This window comes from Mastigoproctus giganteus, chromosome 13 (genome assembly GCF_048544385.1).
Source record: "Mastigoproctus giganteus isolate SK-2022 chromosome 13, ASM4854438v1, whole genome shotgun sequence".
In the NCBI taxonomy this organism is placed as follows: Eukaryota; Metazoa; Arthropoda; class Arachnida; order Uropygi; family Thelyphonidae; genus Mastigoproctus; species Mastigoproctus giganteus.
The window spans coordinates 125,298,998-125,320,670 of NC_143587.1; the positions used below are offsets into that span (position 1 = coordinate 125,298,998).

At 37.8% G+C, this 21,673-nt stretch overlaps 1 protein-coding gene across 1 annotated transcript in view; it reads right to left on the reverse strand.

The window, feature by feature from the left end:
* Positions 1-16,269: 16,269 nt before the first annotated feature.
* Positions 16,270-21,673, reverse strand: part of NetA (Netrin-A) — a 184,427-nt gene continuing 179,023 nt past the window's right edge. The window contains exons 5-7 of the mRNA XM_090387017.1: positions 21,530-21,598; positions 19,087-19,275; positions 16,270-16,640 (exon numbers count right to left, since the gene is read on the reverse strand). Of these exons, the coding sequence (XP_090243143.1) occupies positions 16,504-16,640; positions 19,087-19,275; positions 21,530-21,598 (395 nt within the window). The 3' untranslated portion in view covers positions 16,270-16,503. The remainder of the gene's footprint in view (positions 16,641-19,086; positions 19,276-21,529; positions 21,599-21,673) is intronic.

Below are 21,673 nucleotides of genomic sequence, written 5' to 3' on the forward strand. Positions count from 1 at the left end.
TTTCTCTGTTGGTGGGAGCTAACACCAACAGAGAAAATTCAAGCAATTATGTTGGCTAAGTTTGGTGAATCGGTTGCAGAGGTAATTAACTTTGCAAGAAGCACGACTCCAGACTCGTTGATCATCTGTTGCAGAGGCTTTGTTTTTAGGTTTTCATAAAGCTGTTGCCTGGATATTGTACGGGGAAAACGAAGTTTATTGTTCAGCCATCTAAGAACCCAATACTCTAGGGCAAGGAATTTCTTGACGGTAACTTGAGGAGCACCAGACCAGGTGGGAAAAAATGCATCTCTGAACATGGTTTATGACTGTTTTTCTATCTTGAATCGCTGCTGTTTCTTGCTTGATCAGCCATTTTGCTTTTTGAATTTTTTAGCAACATATACATAGTGAGAATTAAATGGAAGATTTTTGTCAAAAACAACTCCTAGGTCTTTGTAAGCATTTTGGAATTTAAACATCTGCAATTTTAATTTCCATGTGGTTTGGTTGTTTCTGTAAGGAATAAGTTATTTGAGCAGATTTGTTGGCATTTATAGTCAGATTTGAGATTCTTCAGGTACTTAATGATTCCGCACATCTGTAAATTCGCATCATGGCTAACCTTGGAAATGTCGTCATCGGATTTGGAAATAATAAACAACTTTAAATCATCGACATAAGCCAGCAGATTTGGATTTTCTTGTAGAAGTGGCTGTACAGATTCTGAAAATATAGTACTACTGTAGATAGAACACCTCCTTGAAGAATGCCTGTTGTGAATATTATCGATATTAGTGGGGGAAGCTGAGATTTCTGTGATTTAGGCTGTACTGTAGATAGGATACAACCATTGTGTCAATGAGGAAATGATTTTTCAGTATTTCAATGGCTTTCTTGTGATCAATGTTGTCGAAAGCACCTTTGATGTCTAAGTAAAAGACATCGCATTGTGCTTTATCCTGAAACGCAGTTTGGATGCGCACTATGGTGTCAGCTAGGCTTGTTGTTGTGGAGCGCCCTCTAGGACCAAAATGCATGTTGACAGGTGCATTAGCGAACATCGCATCCTGAAAATATGGCAGCATGATCTTATCAATAATTTTAGCGATTATTGACGATACAGCAATTGGACGATAGCTTATATGGTTATTACTACTAGCTTGTTTTGGAATCAGGGTAATTCTAAAAGTGTTCCATAGTCTTGGAAGCAATTGCTGGGAGATACACCTGTATATAATATAAACTAAAGAATCAATGATGAATGCACTGGACATTAATTATAAAACTAGGGATGCCGTAAGGGCCCTCTTAGTATTTTTTGATAGTGACATCATCAGTGGGTCCCACTGTAGAGAATTTAAAAACTGTCTGAGCATATTAGTCACCTTTACGAAAGCAAAAAGCATTTCCTTTACCCTTGACGGTAGTTACATTTTTAAGTAAATCCCAAATGAATTCACTGCCACCTAGCGGTTTTTTATCTGCAGCTTCTTAATGCTTATGTTTGAAAAACTAAATCCAATCTACTCGTGTAGACTTCATTTGCTTATTGGGTGCGAGAATTAATGCTAGAGAATTCCAGTCGCCTTTGCCGTGACTTTGAGAGTGAAAAAAATTCTAATATCTTCCGTTCAAGAGGATATTTGTTTATTTTAAATCCTTTAATGACTGCAGATGTATGACCCGCTATGAGACAACGGTATTTTTTGGGACCAAAATGGAGAAATATATGAAATTATTGGCATGTTAATCATTGCTGAATGTTATGCTCATTCATGCTTTCTACTTTCATACCCCATTGCTTTGCACGAGAAGTGGACATTGGTGTTTTTGAACAGGATCTCTTCGGAAATAAACCCGACTGATTTAAATTGTATTTAGTTGCGGTAACACACACGTTTTAACGAAGTGTTCGCTACAGATTATTGCAATTCGGGTGTTTTCGGTTGATACAAGAACGTGCAACTGAGAGAGATTTTTCAATCGCAATTCATTACGTATTCACAAGGCGCACTATGGCCATAGATACCGAAGGGTCTAATAAATCCTCAAACAAACAGTGTAATTTGTCATACATACTAAGAAAGAAGGGTATGGTATGGCAGCACAAGTTATGGAGTCATTTGGTCGGATTGGATTGAATTGAACACAAAATTGAAATTATTGCTTGAAACTACACAACGTGTTATGCTTTGATAGGGACGGACACAAACTGCACCTGTATTGTTTTCTTAATTTATATTGAGATAAAGATAAGAGTGTAAAGCAGTATTTTATCATCTGTCGCTCTGAGAATAGAAATGTATGACAAATTAGAGCTTGATTAACAGCGAGTGTGGTTTGTATTCTTTCGTACTAATTCTACGTACTCTTGGATGAGTTATATCAGATTTACAGAACTGACTGTTCTGGGACTTGAATATCATGATGTTGTTGCGCAGGAAGTTCTGGAGCAAGAGCTGTTTAAGGCATATTGAGCCATCATTACCGAAATATTTTTCTCATAATTTGATATGTAAAGTTAAACGAACTTTGTAAGAGTTGTTTGAGCGTCAAAACTATCCGACAATCAAATAATTGAAAAGTTAAAATAAGAAAATTTGTAATTAGTAAAATCCTAGATGTCAGGCATACTTAAATCTTGCATTATTTTATTGGTATTCTTTTGATGCTAAAAATGAGTCCCAAATGTTTGGTTGAAGGCGTCATTAGGTACAGCAAGTACTTAAAACAAAATGAGTAAACATCTGGGATCGGCGTTAAAGTTGCAGAGATTTCTATAAAATACAGTAAAATAAATCTTTTATTTTCCTGTCGTTTTATTTATTATTTATTTTTATTATAACTCGTTTTAATGTACGCTGTAGCTCTTAATTTTACTATATATGAATATCAGACTATTTCCAGCAGTAAAATGATTACATGAAATTAGTAGTCGCAAATGATGCAAGCTTATACAGCATCGGCCAAAAAAAAAAAATATCAACATTTCCTATATCAAATGTCCATCCCTTCTAACAGTTTGTCTAGTTGTTCTTTTCAAAGCCTTATATGTTTTCCTCGCAGGAGCCGTAGATAAACGTTGAATATCTAAATGCATGAACCGTTTTCATCATATTCAAATGGTATGTTCTGTAATGTTGGAATTACTTCATTCTGTATCTTGGCTTTCAGTTCCTCCAATGCGTGTAAATCACTTTCATGCGCTTTTCAACAAATCCCACAAATGTTAACTCTGGGGGATCCTTGGGTACATTTTTTTTTTTTGTTTGTTTGTTTTTAGAAATAAGACGATCATAGAAATTATTTCATCGTTGGTTTGGTTTCCTTAAGATTTTTTCCATTGGGTAGCTGACAAAAAACAGTAGGCAAAAACTCTCCAAACCACTGAAGAATTAAATTGTATAGGAAGTATAAAAAACAAATCTGCCCAATACCCATGTATTAATCACAGAAATCTGCCAAACTTCAAGGTCAAGCACTCTCCCAAAAAAAGTTAAACTTGATCGAATGTGTATGGCCCACTTGAGAGCATTTTTCTTCCAGATAAGCCATTTTTCGGTACAAGTCGGTGTGAACTTATAATGGACACAAGATTGCATTTGAAGATGTATTATTACAGCTGCAACCCATCCATGACATACAATGTAACTCGTTAAAGGCTGTTTAAATCCATCCGTGAAATTGTGGAGAGTGGACATTTTGCAGGGGTCAAACGTACTCGGGAGCGCTACTTTCCTTACTTGGGTTGTTATTAGCGATTATTTTTGTTTTATGTAACTGGTAGTTCATTATTCTCTTGCATCAGTATCAAAGGTTGCACAAGGCGGAACGAAAATATGACCCCCTTTTACAGTAGACGTGCCATTCATTTCTGAAGGACCTCGGCTAGGTGTGTATAAATACTCTGCCAGTGGGGTGACATTCTTGGTCATTAATCGCCGGATATTAATGTTACTATTCTCAACAGTGAGAGAGATAAAAATTAGTGCAACGTATGCGCCGAGGCTGGGAAAGTGATATAATTAAGAGTCCACGCAATTTTTCGGGTCATTATCATGCTGTACAAGAGGTTTACGAATCGCATGGCGTTCTGTAGGGAGAACTCAAGAGGAACGGAGATGATAGTAGACCGTCAGTGTCATTTAGGATGGATGAATTCAGTAATAAAATAGAACTTCAAACTCTCAGGTACTACAGGCTATAGGAGTAAATATAAATGCTATTACGTAGATAAACTATTATTCGAAGGTCAAGGAACTTGCATTTTTCTTATTAAAAAGCAGGCGTTGTTTCTTTCACCCCCCTCCCCATTTTTGGCCTAGAATGTATTATTAATAATACCATACTGATAGTATTAATATTGTAGTATTTTTTAGATATCGATAACCACTAAGCACCATCTGGCAGTCAAAAGCAGTTCTGTCTCGTCCGTGATAATATTTCACATCATGCTGAATATGACACTCCAAAATTCACTCTAATTTCGGAATTAAAATTATAATAATACAAATATATTATACAAAATTATAATATAAAAAAATTAAAATTATTTTGAATACTTTAATTTTTATGGAAAATTAAAATCTTCCTCCCTCGTAGTGGGAAATGGGGTAGTAGGGTAGTGGAGAATGAAAGAGACCTGAGGGTAATTGTGCAGTCAGATATGAATTTTTCTGAGCAATGCAGACAGGTGCCAAAGTTGGTCATGGGGTTTTGTCAATGATATACAGGAATTTTTCGAGCAGGGACAAGGAGATGATTATTCCCTTGTATAAGGCAATGGTCAGGCCACACCTTGAGTACTGCGTACAGGCCTGGAGGCCTCATTTTAGGAAGGATGTAGAGTTGCTAGAACGAGTACTGAGAAGGGCAACAAAACCGATGAGGGGAACAAAGGGGTGCTCGTACGAAGAATGGCTTAAGTTCTGCACAAGATTGCATTTGAAGATGTATTATTACAGCTGCAACCCATCCATAACATACAATGTAACTCGTTAAAGGCTGTTTAAATCCATCCGTGAAATTGTGGACAGTGGACATTTTGCAGGGGTCAAACGTACTTGGGAGCGCTACTTTCGTCTGGAGACTACGCACCTTCGAGGCGATTTGATTGAGATGTATAAGGCCTTGAATGGGTTGAGCACGCTGAATTCTGATGGGATCCTTCCACTTGTTCAGATTACGAACCTAAGGGGGCATAAATTCAAATTAAGAAAAGACAGATGTAGAATAGATGTGCGGAAATTTGCTTTAGCCAGCGGCTAGTTGATTGCTGGAATAAACTTCCATCTGTCGCTGTGGAAGTTGATAGCTTAAATAAATCCAAGGCAGAACTAGATGAGCATTTGGAATGAATCGATGGGTGAAATGGGAAGGGGATTTTTTTTTTTTTTTTTTTTTTTTTGGCTGATGCTGTATAAGTTTGCTTTCTTGCATCGTATGCTTCTACTAATGCTATTTTTTTCATACAATTCAAAACGTTTTTTAAAAGACTGAATTGCAGTATCAATAATTTGTAGAAAATTATTTATTTTAAAATTTTCCTCCTCATCTAAAAATTGAGTATCACAAGATTTATAACAAAAAAGTTTTCGCTTTACACGGTATTCCTTGAATTCTAAATTAATATTTAATTTATTAGCAATTTCTCCTGCCTTTTTCAACTTCCTTATTCAAGGAAGGTTTTTCAACTTCCTTGAATAGGGAAGTTGAAAAACCAGAATTTCTGTAACATTCAAAAAATTCTACGAGTTATTTTAGGTGCTTAATTGCTATATCCATATGCACAGATTTTTCTTGCAGTAATTTACTTACTAAGTTGACTTTTGATAGAAGATCATACTTTATGATTAGACTATGTACAAATTCAATGGAAAACAACTGTTTATGTATGGAATTTATTTCAGACTTAATTTTTAATATAAGAAACTGTTCCAATAATTTCCTTTAGTGCTTCTATAAATTCTGGTATTTGAAAACGTATTGCTTTCAACCTGTCTACTCTACACTCCCATCTTGTACAGACAAAGGTTTTGGTGTTAAATCCCATACCTGTTTTTGTAATATATTCTAGCTTGATGTTCATGCAACAAATATGGTGTAAATAATTTTTTTTGAAAAATGCCAAAGAAAGTAACTGTTATTATTGACGAGTTTGTTAAATCCCCAATCAATAAATTGATGTAACGACAAGCACAAGGAGTATACGTTGCTTTGGGATTTTTTTTTTGAAATATATGCCTGGATACCTTGATAAGCGCCATTGTCGTAGCCTTGGCCTCGACAATTCTATTCCTAATTCATCTAAAAGTAATTTAACCCTTTCTGACAATCCTCTTGATGTAGTGTCATGCACTGCCAAAAATGTAATAAAATTCTCCCGAATACCAATATCGCTACTGTTAGATTCACTAATGTAAACAAATCTCAAATAACTGACAATCGTTCTGTGTGATTTACATCTGGTGTGCAATCAAGTAATAGAGAATAGTATTTTGCATTCTTTACCAGTTTTACTATTTTTTGTCGTACCTTACTCCCCATAGTATTAATTAATTCATTTTGGATAATGTGAGATAAATGGGTACTATGTTTTTGTCCAAATTTTATTCTTTTGTGAAAAACGATTTAAATGGTCTTTTACAATTGGTTCGAATTTTCCAATAAGCTCAATGTGGTGTGTAAAGAGTGTCATGTTCTCCTCGAAATGCTAAATTATGTTCAGCTAAATATAGTATTGCAGCTATTATACGCTGAAACACACTGCACCATCGATGTGTTTCCATTTGGAAAAATTTTTCAACTGTACTTTCCGATTTTAAATTTCTCTCCATTTGCAACCAAGTATACATGCTTTCTAAATGCTTAGGAGCACGTTCATGCATTGTCAACTTTTGGCTTAAATGTGCCCAGTCAGAAAATCCTTTATCGCATAAAAGAATTTGAAAATAATTTGCAAGAAAAACACCAGACTTTATTGGAACTTCTTGAATATATTAGCCATCTTCTAATTTGTTTATCGCAATTTTCCTGAAGAAACAGGACCTTTTCTTCTGATTAGTAGGAAAGTGATCACTTGTACTGGATCACGCTCAACTATTAATGTTCTCATCTCAACATTTAAATATTTCGGCCATGTAGCTGGATCCTCAACATTGAAATCAGCACTTTCGTTGATTTGCTTCGAGACTGAAGAGGTTCCCTTTCCATCTACAGCAGATACCATCTCAATCGGTAGCTAAATTAATAAATTTTCATAAATTTCCTGTCATTCATTCGTTTCCACCATGTTTTTTACATTGGAATACCAATTGCTTTTATTGAATTCACAGAAAACGTTTTCACCTTTCCTGTCTGGTAACTCTGTTTTATTCAAATTGGAAGAGGTATCGGTAGGATCGATATATATTTAAAAAGAGCGTCTCGTCGTTGTCTTTCAGTCTGCCCCTTAAGCAATTTTCTTTTCCGTTTTTTCATTTACAATTAAATATTTTCTGTTTTAATCACGCTCTCGACTTGTAATGATGTGTCCTCAATTTAATTTTAAATGAAAATATTGATATTTTTAGTATTCTTAACATACGTACATACGTGTGGTAAAGAATTTAAAAAGATATATTAATAATAATAAAAAAAAAGTGTAGAATTATCCGAAGGCACTTGTATGTTTTTAAGGAAAGGTCCCGAGCGCGGGGTCAGGTGTGATCTCACCCACTTCAAGCCGGCCCTGCCTGTGATATCCTTTCTATGACTCTGCGTCAAATTTCTTCTTTGCTGCAGTAAATACTTTGAACTACAACTTTTTACTGTACTGCACCAAAACGTTATTGCCAATTTTTAGTATTTTGCATTTTGAAAAGTCTACTACAACAATTTCTGTTCCACGTTCACTCAAATGGTTGGACACTTTTCACCATGACTGATTCTTGGAAGTGTCCAACGCTTTGATCAGGTGTCAGTGCACAATTCGTACACGATCGTTCCACTGCACCCGAACTTAAAGAAGCCTCAAATCCCAACAGAGGGAATTCCTTCAATCCAGAGAAGGAAACTCCTCCTTACTGTTTCCCCCCACCCGGCCAAAATTAATTTTTGCATCAAGGTCCACTAAATTCTAAGACCATACATTAATAGTATCGTGGTTTTTTACAGATTAAATTCCTCCCCCCTCAAGAAAATCTAGAACAGTCTACTGATTTCGAGAGTTCTGAAAATTTCCGAAATGAATTAATTCACTAATTGAATACATTTGAATTAATGGGTATTAATTGATTAATACGTATGTTCTGCTGTATCGCCTTGTTTATTGAAGCCCAAAAGTGAAACTTGCCCTGGGAATATAATCTCAGGAAAGATTATACCCCTTAGCACTGATCTTCCTGTTGCTAGACCAAGAATGAAAATTGCTTTTTAATAATCTTTTGCCAAAGGCTTCTAAAAACAACTTAAAGGCCTTTCTATTGTTATGAATTTTCCCTTTTATCTTGGAAGCTATTTCTTCCTTCATTAAACCTCACGATGCCATAAAAATTCTTTTATTTCATTTCTGCCATCAATTGCCTTCCCATATTTATTATCATAATAATAAATAAAAGTCTTACTTAATTAGTATATTTCATATTTTTTTTAACAAAAACAGCTCCGATTGATTGTAATGTATTAAAATAATTGCACTAATTTAATCCAACAAAATTGTGACATACATTGATCACAATGGAAAAACGACGACTTACGTTTTTCCTTAAAACAGCAAAATGTACTTGATACTAATCTTAACTGCATTAATTTCAAAATCTGCCATTTTGTCTTCATTTGATTATAATCAAATGAAGACAGATCTTGCTTCAGTAGCATACCGTCATTACTGATATTAACCACTCTACAAACTTGGACATTAAGCCTGGTATCCTTTCATTAATAAATACAGAAAACAAGAATGGGCCTTCGTGAGGAGCAGTGTCCATCATTTATAATCACTCAACCATCCCTTTACCCATAACAGTAATTTGCATTTAATGCCGCACTGTTCAAATTTATAGCGCAGTCTTTTTATGTGTAACTGTATCAAAAGCTTTTTTGAAATCCGAGTATATATCAGAATTATTTTTTGCATCCTGCTTCATAATATGGTTGAGTTGAGTTGGGGATACATTCGCACAGCTCCAGTCCACCGTGAGTTCCCCCTAAAGGATGCTCTCATAATTATGGCTAAGGCTTTGCTGTCTCTCTTAATATAATTGGATAGATCCTTTCCACCCCAGGAGTCTTTCTTATGTTTGACTTCAACAGTTTTCCTTCCACTTTCTTCTCCGTTATTATAATATAATTTAGCTCCCTGTTAGAGTTTTGATAAACTATTGGCATCCACTTCCCTAAAGAATTTCTTGTGTGTGAATGCAGACGCAATATACTTATTAGCAACCTGAGCAGGATCATGAACAACTGAGCCATCGATACCATGTGGACCGATTTGATTCATCCCCCTCCTTCTTGTGTTTATATAAGTAAAGAGATTTTTGGCGTTTTTCTTTGCATCCTTTGCCACAGATCCCTCATATTCTGCCTTATTTTATTTAACCTCCTTTATTACGATTATCGACTAGCTTATATATACACCATAGCCTTCTGTATCGCCTGATAATTTGTATCCCATGCATTTTTCTTCTCTGCCACGAATTACATTAGTTCATCCGACATCTATTTGGGGGCCTTGAACAGTATTTCTTAGTATATCTTAGTATTTCTTAAAAGCCTAGTTGCTTCCCATTTAGAATTTGTTGATGATAGTCACATTTTACCCTTTATGGTAGTTATATCTTTAAGTAAATCCCACATCAATACATTGTGATCACTGCTACCTAGTGGTTCTGTTATCTGCAGATTCTTAATGCATGAATAATCACAGCTCATAATCAGATCAAGAGTATTATTCTCTAACATGCTGTGTAGAAACAGTCATCCAGTAAATCCACAAAAGTCTTGCTAGCGTGTGAGTGAGCAACCACAAGTTTCAGTCAATATCTAGAAAGTTAAAATTCTCCATTATAAGTCATTCTGATTTACCGGCCAATTCTATTTCTCTGCACAATTGTTCATTATACTCAGTCATCAGGTCTATAACACAGTCCTACTCTCATTTTTGTTTTCTCAGCTGCTTACGTTGTAAACTGACTGAACATAACCCCCTCTCCTACCTGTACACATTGTACCCCCACATATAGAAAACTATGAAAATTCATAGTTTTCTCTTAAATCAGGTGTGGTTGGTTAGTATGTTGTTTAATGGCACAAGGGCTACTCATATTGCGGCTCAAAGGCAAATGTAAGAGTTTTTGTACTACTCGCTGTCCTACACGAAGTAAAATCAAAAGTATACCGGACCCACATTATGTAGTTTTATTTTTGCAGAGTTGATGACAATCGATTTGGCCTTCATTACTAATTTCATCGCGTGTGATGGCAGCATATCTTACATCCTGTTAACATTGAAGAGCAGGTAATGTAGCCTGTAGCTCATAAATTGATAAATCTGTTTTGTTTTGTTTTGTTTTTTCTTGCCATTCCGGTAAAATAATGAAAATGTTGAAAGAATGGTTTCTAAAGTTTGAGAAAAATTGCATTGTTTGTAGCTCGATGGAATCTGAGTTCTTCATATTTCCTGTGCATACCGTCAAAGAAATTATATCATAAATTTCAAGCATGCATTTATTTAACATACTTCCTGTAAGGTAAAGGAAAACAGAGTGGGCTATTGTGTGGTTTCAGTCACGTGATCGAGGTTTTTTTTTTGTGTGTGTGTGTGATGATTACCTAATAGCGTGTTGGCTCAAATTACTCCGCCAAAACGATGTAGTAGTGGCATGTGATGCAAGAAAGCAAGTGTATGAGCTTATGCAGCATCAGCCAAAAAAAAAAAAAAAAAAAAAACACCATTCCCTCCAAATGCCTGTCCAGTTCCTCCTTAAATTTATTCAACCTATCAACTTCCACAACGACACATGGAAGTTTGTTCCAGCAATTAACCACCCGCTGGCTAAAGGCAAATTTCTGCACATCTATTCTACATCTGTCCTTTCTTAATTTGAATTTATGCCCCCTTAGGTTCGTAATCTGAACAAGTGGAAGGATCCCATCAGAATTCAGCGTGCTCAACCCATTCAAGGCCTTATACACCTCAATCAAATCACCGCGCAGGAGCCTAGTCTCCAGACACTGCAATTTGCAGAACTTAAGCCTCTCTTGATAAGAGGATCCCTTCATTCCCCTCACCAATCTTGTTGCCCTTATCTGTACACGCTCAAGTAAATCTACATCCTTCCTAAAATGAGGCCTCCAGACCTGTACGCAGTACTCAAGGCGTGGCTTGACCATTGCCTTATACAGAGGGATAATCACCTCCTTTTCCCTGCTAGCAAAATTCCTATATATCATTGACAAAACCCCATGACCTGCCCTGGCAGCCTGTCTGCATTGCTCAGAAAACTTCATATCTGACTGCACAATTACTCTCAGGTCTTTTTCATTTTCTACCACCTTAAGTGTAGTACCACAGAGTTGGTACGTTTCTCTGGGGTTTCTTCTACCCATATGCAGTACTTTGCATTTGTCACGGTTAAACTTCAGTTGCCACTTCTTAGCCCATCTGCCCAAATTATCTAGATCCTGTTGCAGTAGCACACTGCCATTAACAACCCTGCCAACCTTTGTATCACTGCAAACTTCGACATTAAGCCTGATATACCTTCATCAATATCATTGATAAATATACAAAACAACAGTGCACCTAACACCGAACCCTGTTGGACCCCACTAATAACATTAGTCCAAGAAGAGCAGCACCCATTGATTACCACCCTCTGTCTTCTCCCACTTAACCATCCTTTTATCCATTGTAGCAACTTACCCTTAATATCATTCTGCTCCAATTTGTACAATAGTCTTCCATGAGCAACAGTGTCAAAAGCTTTCCTGAAATCCAAATATATGATATACCAAAATTATTTTTTGCATCCAGTTCCTTTGTAACCACATCATAATATCCTATCAAATTTGTCAGACAAGACTTTCACTTAACAAACCCATGCTGTGTCTGAATTATTGCTGCAGTCTTGTCTAGGTGATCCTGCAATGCATCTTTAACCAGCGATTCCATTATTTTACCAGGAATAGAAGTTAAACTAACTGGTCTGTAATTACTCGTATCACCCTTCGATCCCCCTTTGTGAATTGGGGATACATTTGCACATCTCCAGTCCGTGGGAACCTCCCCTGAGTCCAAGGATGCTCTCATAATTATGGCTAAGCGTTTGCTTAGTTGCTTTGCCGCCTCCTTTAATATAACTGGATAGATCCCATCCACCCCAGGTGCTTTTCTTGCGTTTAACTTCAACAATTTCTCTTCCACTTTGCTCTTAGTTATTCCAAAATCATTAAGTATCCTGCTACAATTTGATAACCTTCTGTCATTTTCAAACCTTAATAATTCCTCACGTGTGAATGTAGATGCAAAATACTCATTCAGTTTGTTTGCTATCTGAGCGGGATCATCAACAGTCGAACCATCGATGTCAAGTGGACCAATCTGATTCATCCCCTTCCTTTTAGAGTTTAAGTAAAGAAATCCTTGCTGTTTTTCTTAGCATCTTTTGCCAATGATTTCTCGTAATCTGCCTTCGCCTGCCGAACCTCCTTTGTGACCTGATTACAGACTAACTTATATCTGCCATAGGCTTCTGAGTCGCTTGATAATTTATATGCATCCCGTGCATTTTTCTTCTCTGTTACGAGTCTCATTAGTTCATTTGATAACCATTTAGGCCTAAACCTTGAACAATATTTCTTAATAGGTATGAAACTTTTAGTAGCTTCCACGATTAATTCCTTGAATGCTTCCCACTTAGAATTTACTGTTGGTAACATCGTCAATTGATCCCACTGTACAGAATTTAAAAACTGTCGGAGACCACTGTACTCGCCTTTACGGAAGCAAAAAGCCTTTCCTTTACCCCTGATGGTAATTAAATCTTTAAGTAAATCCCACGTCAGTACACTGTGATCACTGCCACCTAGTGGTTCTTTTATGTGCAAATTCCTAATACATGAATGATCACTGCTGATAACCAGATCAAGAGTATTACTTTCTCTGGTTGCCTCTCGAACATGCTGCTGTAAAAAAACAATCATCCAATAAATCCACAAAAGTCTGACTAGTGTGTGAGTGACCAACCCACAAGTTCCAGTCAATATCTGGGAAGTTAAAATCCCCCATTATAAGACATTCCGATCCACTCTATTTCTCTGTACAATTGTTCATTGTACTCATTCAAGTCATTAGGCCTATAACACACTCCTACTCTTATTTTTGCTTTCGCAGTGCTTATGTCACACCAAACTGACTCAACAGTGCACTGTTCATCTATATCAACTGGATGCACTTCTTTTGATTCTATGTTTTTCTTAATTAACAGCATAACACCTCCTCCCTGTCTATTCTTTCTGTACACATTGTACTCCCCAAATTCCAGTTCAGCATTCCTTATATCTGTGTGACACCACGTCTCTGATATCCCAACAATATCCGCCTTTGATGTCTTGACCAACACTTCAAATTCATCAAATTTATTTACTATACTTCTAGCATTGATATACATGCACCTATTCTTATTTTTAGTTACTCTAACACATCCCATATACCCACCTGTTTCACGATGACTGCCATCCGTCCCTGAAACCCCCAACACCCCTCGCTCCAGGTCGCTACTTATTCTAATAGAAGTTGTGCAAGAATCACCTTCACCTCTGCCTGCGGCTACTGTTAAACTATTAGTCCTTGTATCCCCCCAAGCTATCAGTTTTCCGACCCACCTAACACTGCCTCGATAGCATCAGCAAATATTCTTGCACCCTTTCTATTTAAGTGTATCCCATCGCTGTAGAAGCAGTCTCTCCTGTTAACAAGTACAGTCCAGGCTGAAAAAAATTCTATCCCTTGAGCCTTGCACAATCTTTCCAGGGCCGAATTGATCGACAAGGCTCTCATCATATACTCCCTCCTATCTTGTCTAGGCAGAATTGCAGACACTTTCAAATTCAACCCTAATTCACGGCTTTTTTTCATCAGTGACCTGTACTTGTTAAGTAATTCTGCCGGTCTCCTACTCTTAATATCATTAGTGCAAACGTGTACAACTATATCACCTTTTGTGCCCCTAAAAGATGATATCTGCTCTACAACGTCATCAACCTTTGCCCCTGGCAGACATACCCTGGTCCTGTTCCACCTATCCTTTTTACAAAGGATGTTTGCCGTTTCCCTGACAATATAGTCACCAACAACTACTAGTTCCTTTGGGACCAGCGCAATCTGCCTTGGGGGTTGCCGCTGTGTTGCGTGATGACCAAGTGCAAGCTCTGGCGTTGATGTGGGCAGCTGAGAGCCTGATGGGCCCCTCAACTTAGATCTTTCGAGGGCATCCACTCTGTCCTTCAAAATCTCATATAGGCCCATAACAACGCTGAGTTGTCGCCTGATTTCCTTACACTCCTTACATCGCGCACACAGAAAGACATCCCCCATGGCAATATGATGTTCCGTTCCAGATAGTTTGGCAAACATTTCACAAGTTGCACATTTTTTTTAGGCTGTGATGCGTTGGAGAATCGCCCCCCTCAGTTCTCCCCCGAGTCACAGCACTCCTGCCACTTTGCGCCCGTTGCCTTGCTGCTCTAGTTTGGGGCATGATATTTTAAATTAATAAATTAAATGTCAATACTACGCTATCTAATAGAAACAGTGAAGCGTATTACTGTTTCTATAATTATACGTTAGAGCTACCTAGCTACCTTAATTAAAAATTTGAATTCCCTATCACTATATACAAAAACATGTGACATGGCGTTAAGGCGACACGTGAAGTACAACTTCATGAATGTAAAAAACTGTCCTTAATTCGTCGCATGACGTGGGAAGTGAATTATGCTGGAGTTGAATTATGATACAAAGTTGGCAAGGTTGTTAATGATTGTAAAGACAGTATGTTACTGGAACAGGATATAGAAAAGTTAGATAAATGGGCTGAGAAGTGGCAACAATTTTAATATTGACAAATGCAAAGTATTGCATATGGGTAGCAGTAACCCAACAGAAACGTACAGACTGTGTGGTACTACACTCAGGGAGGTGCAGAATGAAAAAGACCTGGAGTCGCATATGTTCTCTGAGCAGTGCAGACGGCCTGCCAGAGCAGGTCATGGAGTTTTGTCAGTGATACACAGGAATTTTGCTAGTAGAAACAAGGAGGTGATTATACCTTTGTATAAAGCAATGGTCAAAGCCACACCTTGAGTACTGCGTACAGGTCTGGAGGCCTCATTTTAGGAAGGATGTAGAGTTTCTAGATCTATTGAAGAGAGGAACAAAGTGGTTCTCTTACCAGGAGAGGCTTAAATTCTGTAAGTTGCAGCATCTGGAGACGGCACCTGCAATGTGATCTGATTGAGGTGTACAAGGCCTTGAATGGTTTGAGCAGGTTGTTATTTGGTTTTTAGGAGCATTAGCAACTAAGGCCATATTGCTCCGAGATATGCGGTGGTCATTCCCTGACCTTTCCGCATCCTCCATATTTGGTGGTGACGGGCTCGAACCCCGGTCTAATCAAGAAGCGTGTGCTACGCACTGCTGCTCCTTCCCACCTGGCTACGGAGGCGCCAGGTTTGAGCAGGCTCAATGCAAATGGATACTTCCACTTACTCAGATTAAAAACCTGAGGGATCATAGATTCAAATTGAGAAAAGACAGTTGTAGAATAGATGTGCGGAAGTTTGCCTTTAGCCAACGGGTAGTTGATTGCTTAAATAAATTTAAGGCCTTACTAGACAAACATTTGGAGTGACCGTATGGGTGAAATGGAAAGGTGTGTTTTTTTTTTTTTTTTTTGGCTGATGTTCTATAAGCTTGCTTTCTTGCATCATATGCCTGTGCTAACGTTATGTACTGTCTGAACAGATACACAAAACGAATTTACCCATAATTCCGTGTGTACCATCGGAAAAATATTAACACCCAAAAACAGCTTTTGTTTCGAAGTTTTTATTAACTAGGGAAAGGAATGACAAGCTGATGCAAGCATTCAAATGCAATACTTAGCTATTTGAAGCTAAGAAATTTTAAGTACGAAAATAGCATATTTACTTTTTTTTTTCCAATCGTAAAACTTGAAAGCTATTTTAGCAATGCGGATATTGAAGGAAGCAAATTAATTTATTGGAAAATAAAGAGAAAACAGTTCGAGATAAGACTATTTACAAGGCCTTGGGCAGAAGTAGACACGAAAACTGTCTAGTAGGTAACTTAATAAATTTTATTCCGGCAGCTAACTATGGTTCTCTTGGTCAATTGCTGTATGTTACAAGTCTCTTTCCCTCTTGCAGTAAACACTGCATGTGGCGTCATTGGCACGCGGACAAATGTCCATTGATCACTAGATAGACCTGAGTGTGGCGTAATGGCTTTAGCATCATTTAATTTTTACACTGGCCACTTCGTTGCCGCCGTTGAAACCGACGCATGCGCCAAGCCCAGTCATCCTTCCATTCAATCACCGTACTTCCATTGTCCACTGTCAGGCCAGAAAACTTGCTGCTTTCAATCTCGTTTCCTGAAAATTTAATTAGAACAAGTTATAAGGGAATCAGTTTTGCCCAATGGGCTGGAATGTTACATCTACACATTCTCACTTTAAATGTTCATTAAATAAGATCTTTAAATTGCAATAGATAACACGTACCAATAGTCATGGGACATTAAATTTTGTTCTTTGGAAATGACACTCTTCTAGAAACCTGGTAGCGTGTTCTCTGCACTCCTTTAAAGAATTTAGTGGGGCCATTTTCGTCTTGCCCACTGAGCTTGAGATCAGAAACGTTCTTATGTCATTCTATTGAAGCCAGGTGTTGTCGTGTCAAATTATATTTGATATTTAATAATTATTAAATAGATATATAGATTTACTTAATTGTATTCACTTTGAAATACACAGGTTGCCTTATATGTCTTTTCTTCAGCAACTAACATAACAGATTTATTTATTTTTCATTATATTATTGCATTTAATTGTTCATATCGTACAAATTTCTGATAAAAACTGCTCAATTTTCACAGCAATCCTGGTGATTTAGTCCAGATTTGGTCTATAATTTGGCTTCTATAGGTTTTATTGACTTCAAACTTTACCGGATCAATGGAGGTATTGAAGTGTTCAGTGGTGTTACATGGGAACATTCCTTTTAGGGAGTCCAAGTTTGATAGCTTCATTCTAAGTGGAGGATGGTATCTTCTATCGATGGGGCATCAATCTGGCGAGTTAGCAGCTTGGTGAGTGTTGACAGATTTTTTTTTTTTTATTCAGGATAGTGAGCTTCCAGGAGATCATGCCTACGTTGACTAGGAGAATGATTTCGAGATGGTGAACGGGTTTCCTCCTAGACGGTTCAGCCACCGCAGAATCCAGTATTTCATTTACAGAAATTTGTTACATCGAGAGGTAGATGCAGAGGAACAGATTTCTGAGGCATATAGTGGTATATGTATGAGACATCTATTAATGTATTATCCGATCAGTTTGGCTGCTTTCTGGGCTATCCGCCAGGAGCTCGACAACCTGCGAGCTCCTGGCTGTTAGCTCAGAAAGCAGCATAGGTCTTCTTCTTTGCCTTTAGGAAGTGTTCCTTGAAATTTAAGCCTTCATCCCACGTTGGTCCCAGGTCAGTATGAGATGAAACTTTGGGGATTGTCTCACCATTAACTGTAACTCGAATGTCATTCTTGACCTTCCTCTTCGTGATTGTCATGTGGGCTGACTTGGCATTGTTTAGTTGGCGTCCAGCTCGCTGTAAAAAGTCAATTAACAGTTGAATTTGCTTGGAGGTTTCATTATTAATTTCATGTATCTGTTTGGGGTCTTTTGAATTGATAAAGGATTTTAGATCATCAGCGAAGGAGCTAAAATTTGGATTTTTTGCGAGGAATGGTTCAAGCAGGATTGCTAAGAGGGTTGTCGACACCACCCCACCTTGAGGTACACACCTCGTTGCATATGTTGTTTTCTTGTGAGTTCCATTGGTTATACTTAAGTGTCTCCTCTGTAGTAAGGACTTCAGAATGCTGACAATTTTGTTAGATACTTTGAAATATTCTATTAAGATGCCTATAAGAGTAGGAATGGAGACAGTATCGAAAGCAGATTATGTCCAGTTGGGCTCTGTCATTCAAGGCTTTTTGTGCCCTGAAGAGAGTATCGAGGAGATTAGAGGTCGTGGACCTGTGGTGTAGGACTGTGTGGAGGTAGGGTGGTCGGTGAGAAAAACAGTGTTGAATAATCACTGGGTGTATGAGTTTTTCAAATATCTTTAATAATGGAGATTGGACGGAAGTCTTGTGGTTTCCAATTTTAGGGACTGGTTTGACATAATAAGATTTCCAGTATGATTCCTGTCTTTAGAATCTTCTGGAAGATGTTTAGGAGGAGATCCACAATGCACACCTTAACTACAAACAGTGGCATGCCGTCACGTCCCTTAGTAGCTTTGTTGGCCATTTATTACATCAATGAGCTGCTGCTTAGAGATAATAACATCATCCATGGCAGAAAGAATTTTCTGGTTTACACTAGGTAGGATTGAAATTTTAGTGGTCGCATCTTGATGATCGAAAGATATGCGAGTCCACTCCTCAAATAGCTTTTCATCCATGTTGAGGTGGTTGTTGCAATTCGGGAAAATTCTCCTGGATTTGGGATAATATATACTGTTGATGTGCTCCTCTCTTGAAGCGAAGGAAAGGAAACTAGCTCTCTCTTTTTTAAAGGCTAAACGCCTGTAACTGTTGTTGGCTCTTTCTGCGGCTTGCAGGGTAACCTGGAAGCGGCAAGGATGCTGATCACCTGTATAGGACAAAATATTTACAATTTGTAGTCGTCATAATTTCGTGCAATCAGTGTGTCCCAAGACTTTTGGTAAGGATATGTAATTTGATTTAAATTTAAAAACCAGGAAAGTCTCTTTTCCATACACAACTGTATATAACTAAAATACGCATAATCTTACCTAATATGAGGTAGGAATGCCTTATACGTAATCTTGGACAATTACACTGAGCATCTTCTAGAGGTAGCCAGAGGGGTTGAGGCCCTGTCCGAAGTTTTACAAATCCAGTCTTAAACACTTGTCGAATATGCACCGTGAAACGAACCCAATCTCCTAGAGTCTCTCGTGACAGAACTTCACCCTGGATTGCTGCAAATGGAAAAAATATATTTTTTAAATGATACTCTTTGAGGATTTCCGATGTATAAGTCGATTTATAGGCGAGTATAAAACCTTAAACTTGAATTAAATCAAATATATTTACAATTTGCTACACTATTGCTCACATTTTAAGACCCAAGAATTTGTTCGTCTTATTCATCAAACAAGCACAGTTCATGGAATTCGTCGGGTTTAGTTTTCGAGATTGTAATTTTTTATAACAAACGCGCTTCCCTATTGAAACATAATTTCATGTACACTACTAAACAGATAACAAGGAACGTTTTGGTTTAATGATATTTCATTACACGGCACAGTAAACTTTTAATTCAATTATTTCTGCTCTTTCTTTTAAAAGTAGGTCTCCATCCAAAATTTTCTGCAACACACCACTGCGAAAGATAGGGGAAAAAAAGGGAGGAGGGTGACTTATGCGACGAATTAAATAAATGTCCGTTTATACTCTGGACAGCCGATTACAGAAATATTTACAACTTCATTGTAAGTGTTTTTATTGCAGCAGATTTAATTTTTAAACATAATAAGGTTGATGACGAATGGCAATGCAACTGTGTCGTGTGATTTTCCTGCATTTCATACTAAGGACTGAACTGGTGTCAGCGACCAGAGTTTCGTCCCTACTCATTAAGGCTTGTTGAAACAGTTAGGAAGGAGTACCTCAAGGCGAACGCCTACCCATTCCGGCCGAAGTGAGTAGGCTAATCCGATGTTCTATCAAAAGTACTGTACTTATCTACATTTGATATTTTGATTCAATTTACATTTCGTGATGTAAATTGAATTAAGAGGGAGGGGAATATTATGTGGTGACTACTGGACGAAGATATTAATTAACTGAGGACTGGGTTTCTCAAATATTTGGAACCGAAAAATATCACGACATGTCCATTTTAAGTCAACTTAGGTGCAACTGCAAGCTTTGATCAATCTATCGGTAATTTAGTTACAGCCATCTGTGTAATCATTTTACCCTCCCTGTTTTCATTCTCCACTGGACCTCCTCGGATAAACAAGTGACTTAGACTGGTATATATGGAAGGTGTATACAAAATTTTAAGTCTACACTACGCCATCCGGAAAGACAGTACGAAAATCTCGTCAGATATCCCTGAGAAACATCAACCCAAGAGTTTAAAGGGTTGATGTGGGACGCTTGATAGCCTAGGTTTTCATGGAAGAGCAGCGGGGTATAAGACAACTTGGCACATCGCAGTTAGTGATATCGCCTTGAATGATACAATGAACTGTAATTGGTCCATAAAGCAGTGTAAATCGATTGGTGGAGGATACCCAGAGAATGTCTGCTGTTAAAGTTCATTGTGCCAATAGTGAAATTCGGAGGAGATGGGATTATAGTGTGGGTTGCGTTTGACATCCTAGGAGAGTCAGCGTTTATGATTCTCCGTTCAATCACTGAAAGTCCATTATAGTTCCATGTTTGATTCAACACAATCTTTTTTTACCATACAGCCCGTGCTGTTTCAGAATAGCTGACGCAATAATCGATTTGAATACTTATGGATGGCATAGTGGGATCAACATGTCAACGTGAAACCGACTTTTGTTCGGATACGTTTTAGAGGCAGAAAACAACACGCAAAAGTTTTCTCATGAAATGCTGGACTATTAAAAATAAGCAGTTACCGTTATCTGACGAATTAAATTGCTTCAAGTCACATGTGGTTTAAGGATCTCTGTACACCGGGACACAAATTCCTGGTCCGTACTGAGCAATATGGACTTTAATAAATAAATTTTCTGTTTTTATACTCCGGGACGACCAAACGGTCAGAGGAGTTCACAAGATAGACAGATTACAAGAAACAGCACCGTATTCAGTAGTCACGGGCTTGAACCCCGGTCACTCAAGGCACGTGTACTTATGCACCCGCGCGCCTGACCACTAGGCTACGGCGGCCTCTGTCTTTAAGAGAAGACCATCCAATAGTAGTGATAGTACAAAGGGGGGCGCCTCCCTAGCCAAGTGGGAAGGAGCAGCAGTGCGTAGCACACGCTTCTTGATTAGACCGGGGTTCGAGCCCGTCACCACCAAATACGGAGGATGCGGAAAGGTCAGGGAATGACCACCGCAATATGGCCTTAGTTGCTAATGCTCCTAAAAACCAAAATAACTAACTAGTACAAAGGGGGGGGGGGCTTTCAGATATAATTGAATGTTTTTTTGTTTTTACAAACTGCAAATAGATACATTAAAACCTACCATAATCTTTCTTGCAAAACTTCTTTAAATTCACTCTTCTCTTAGTCACTTGACATTTGGAGCACTTATCTGTAATTAAAGAATATAAAAAGATTAGCTGTTGCACTCCGTTATGAATATTTATTACTATCAATACCCTCACAA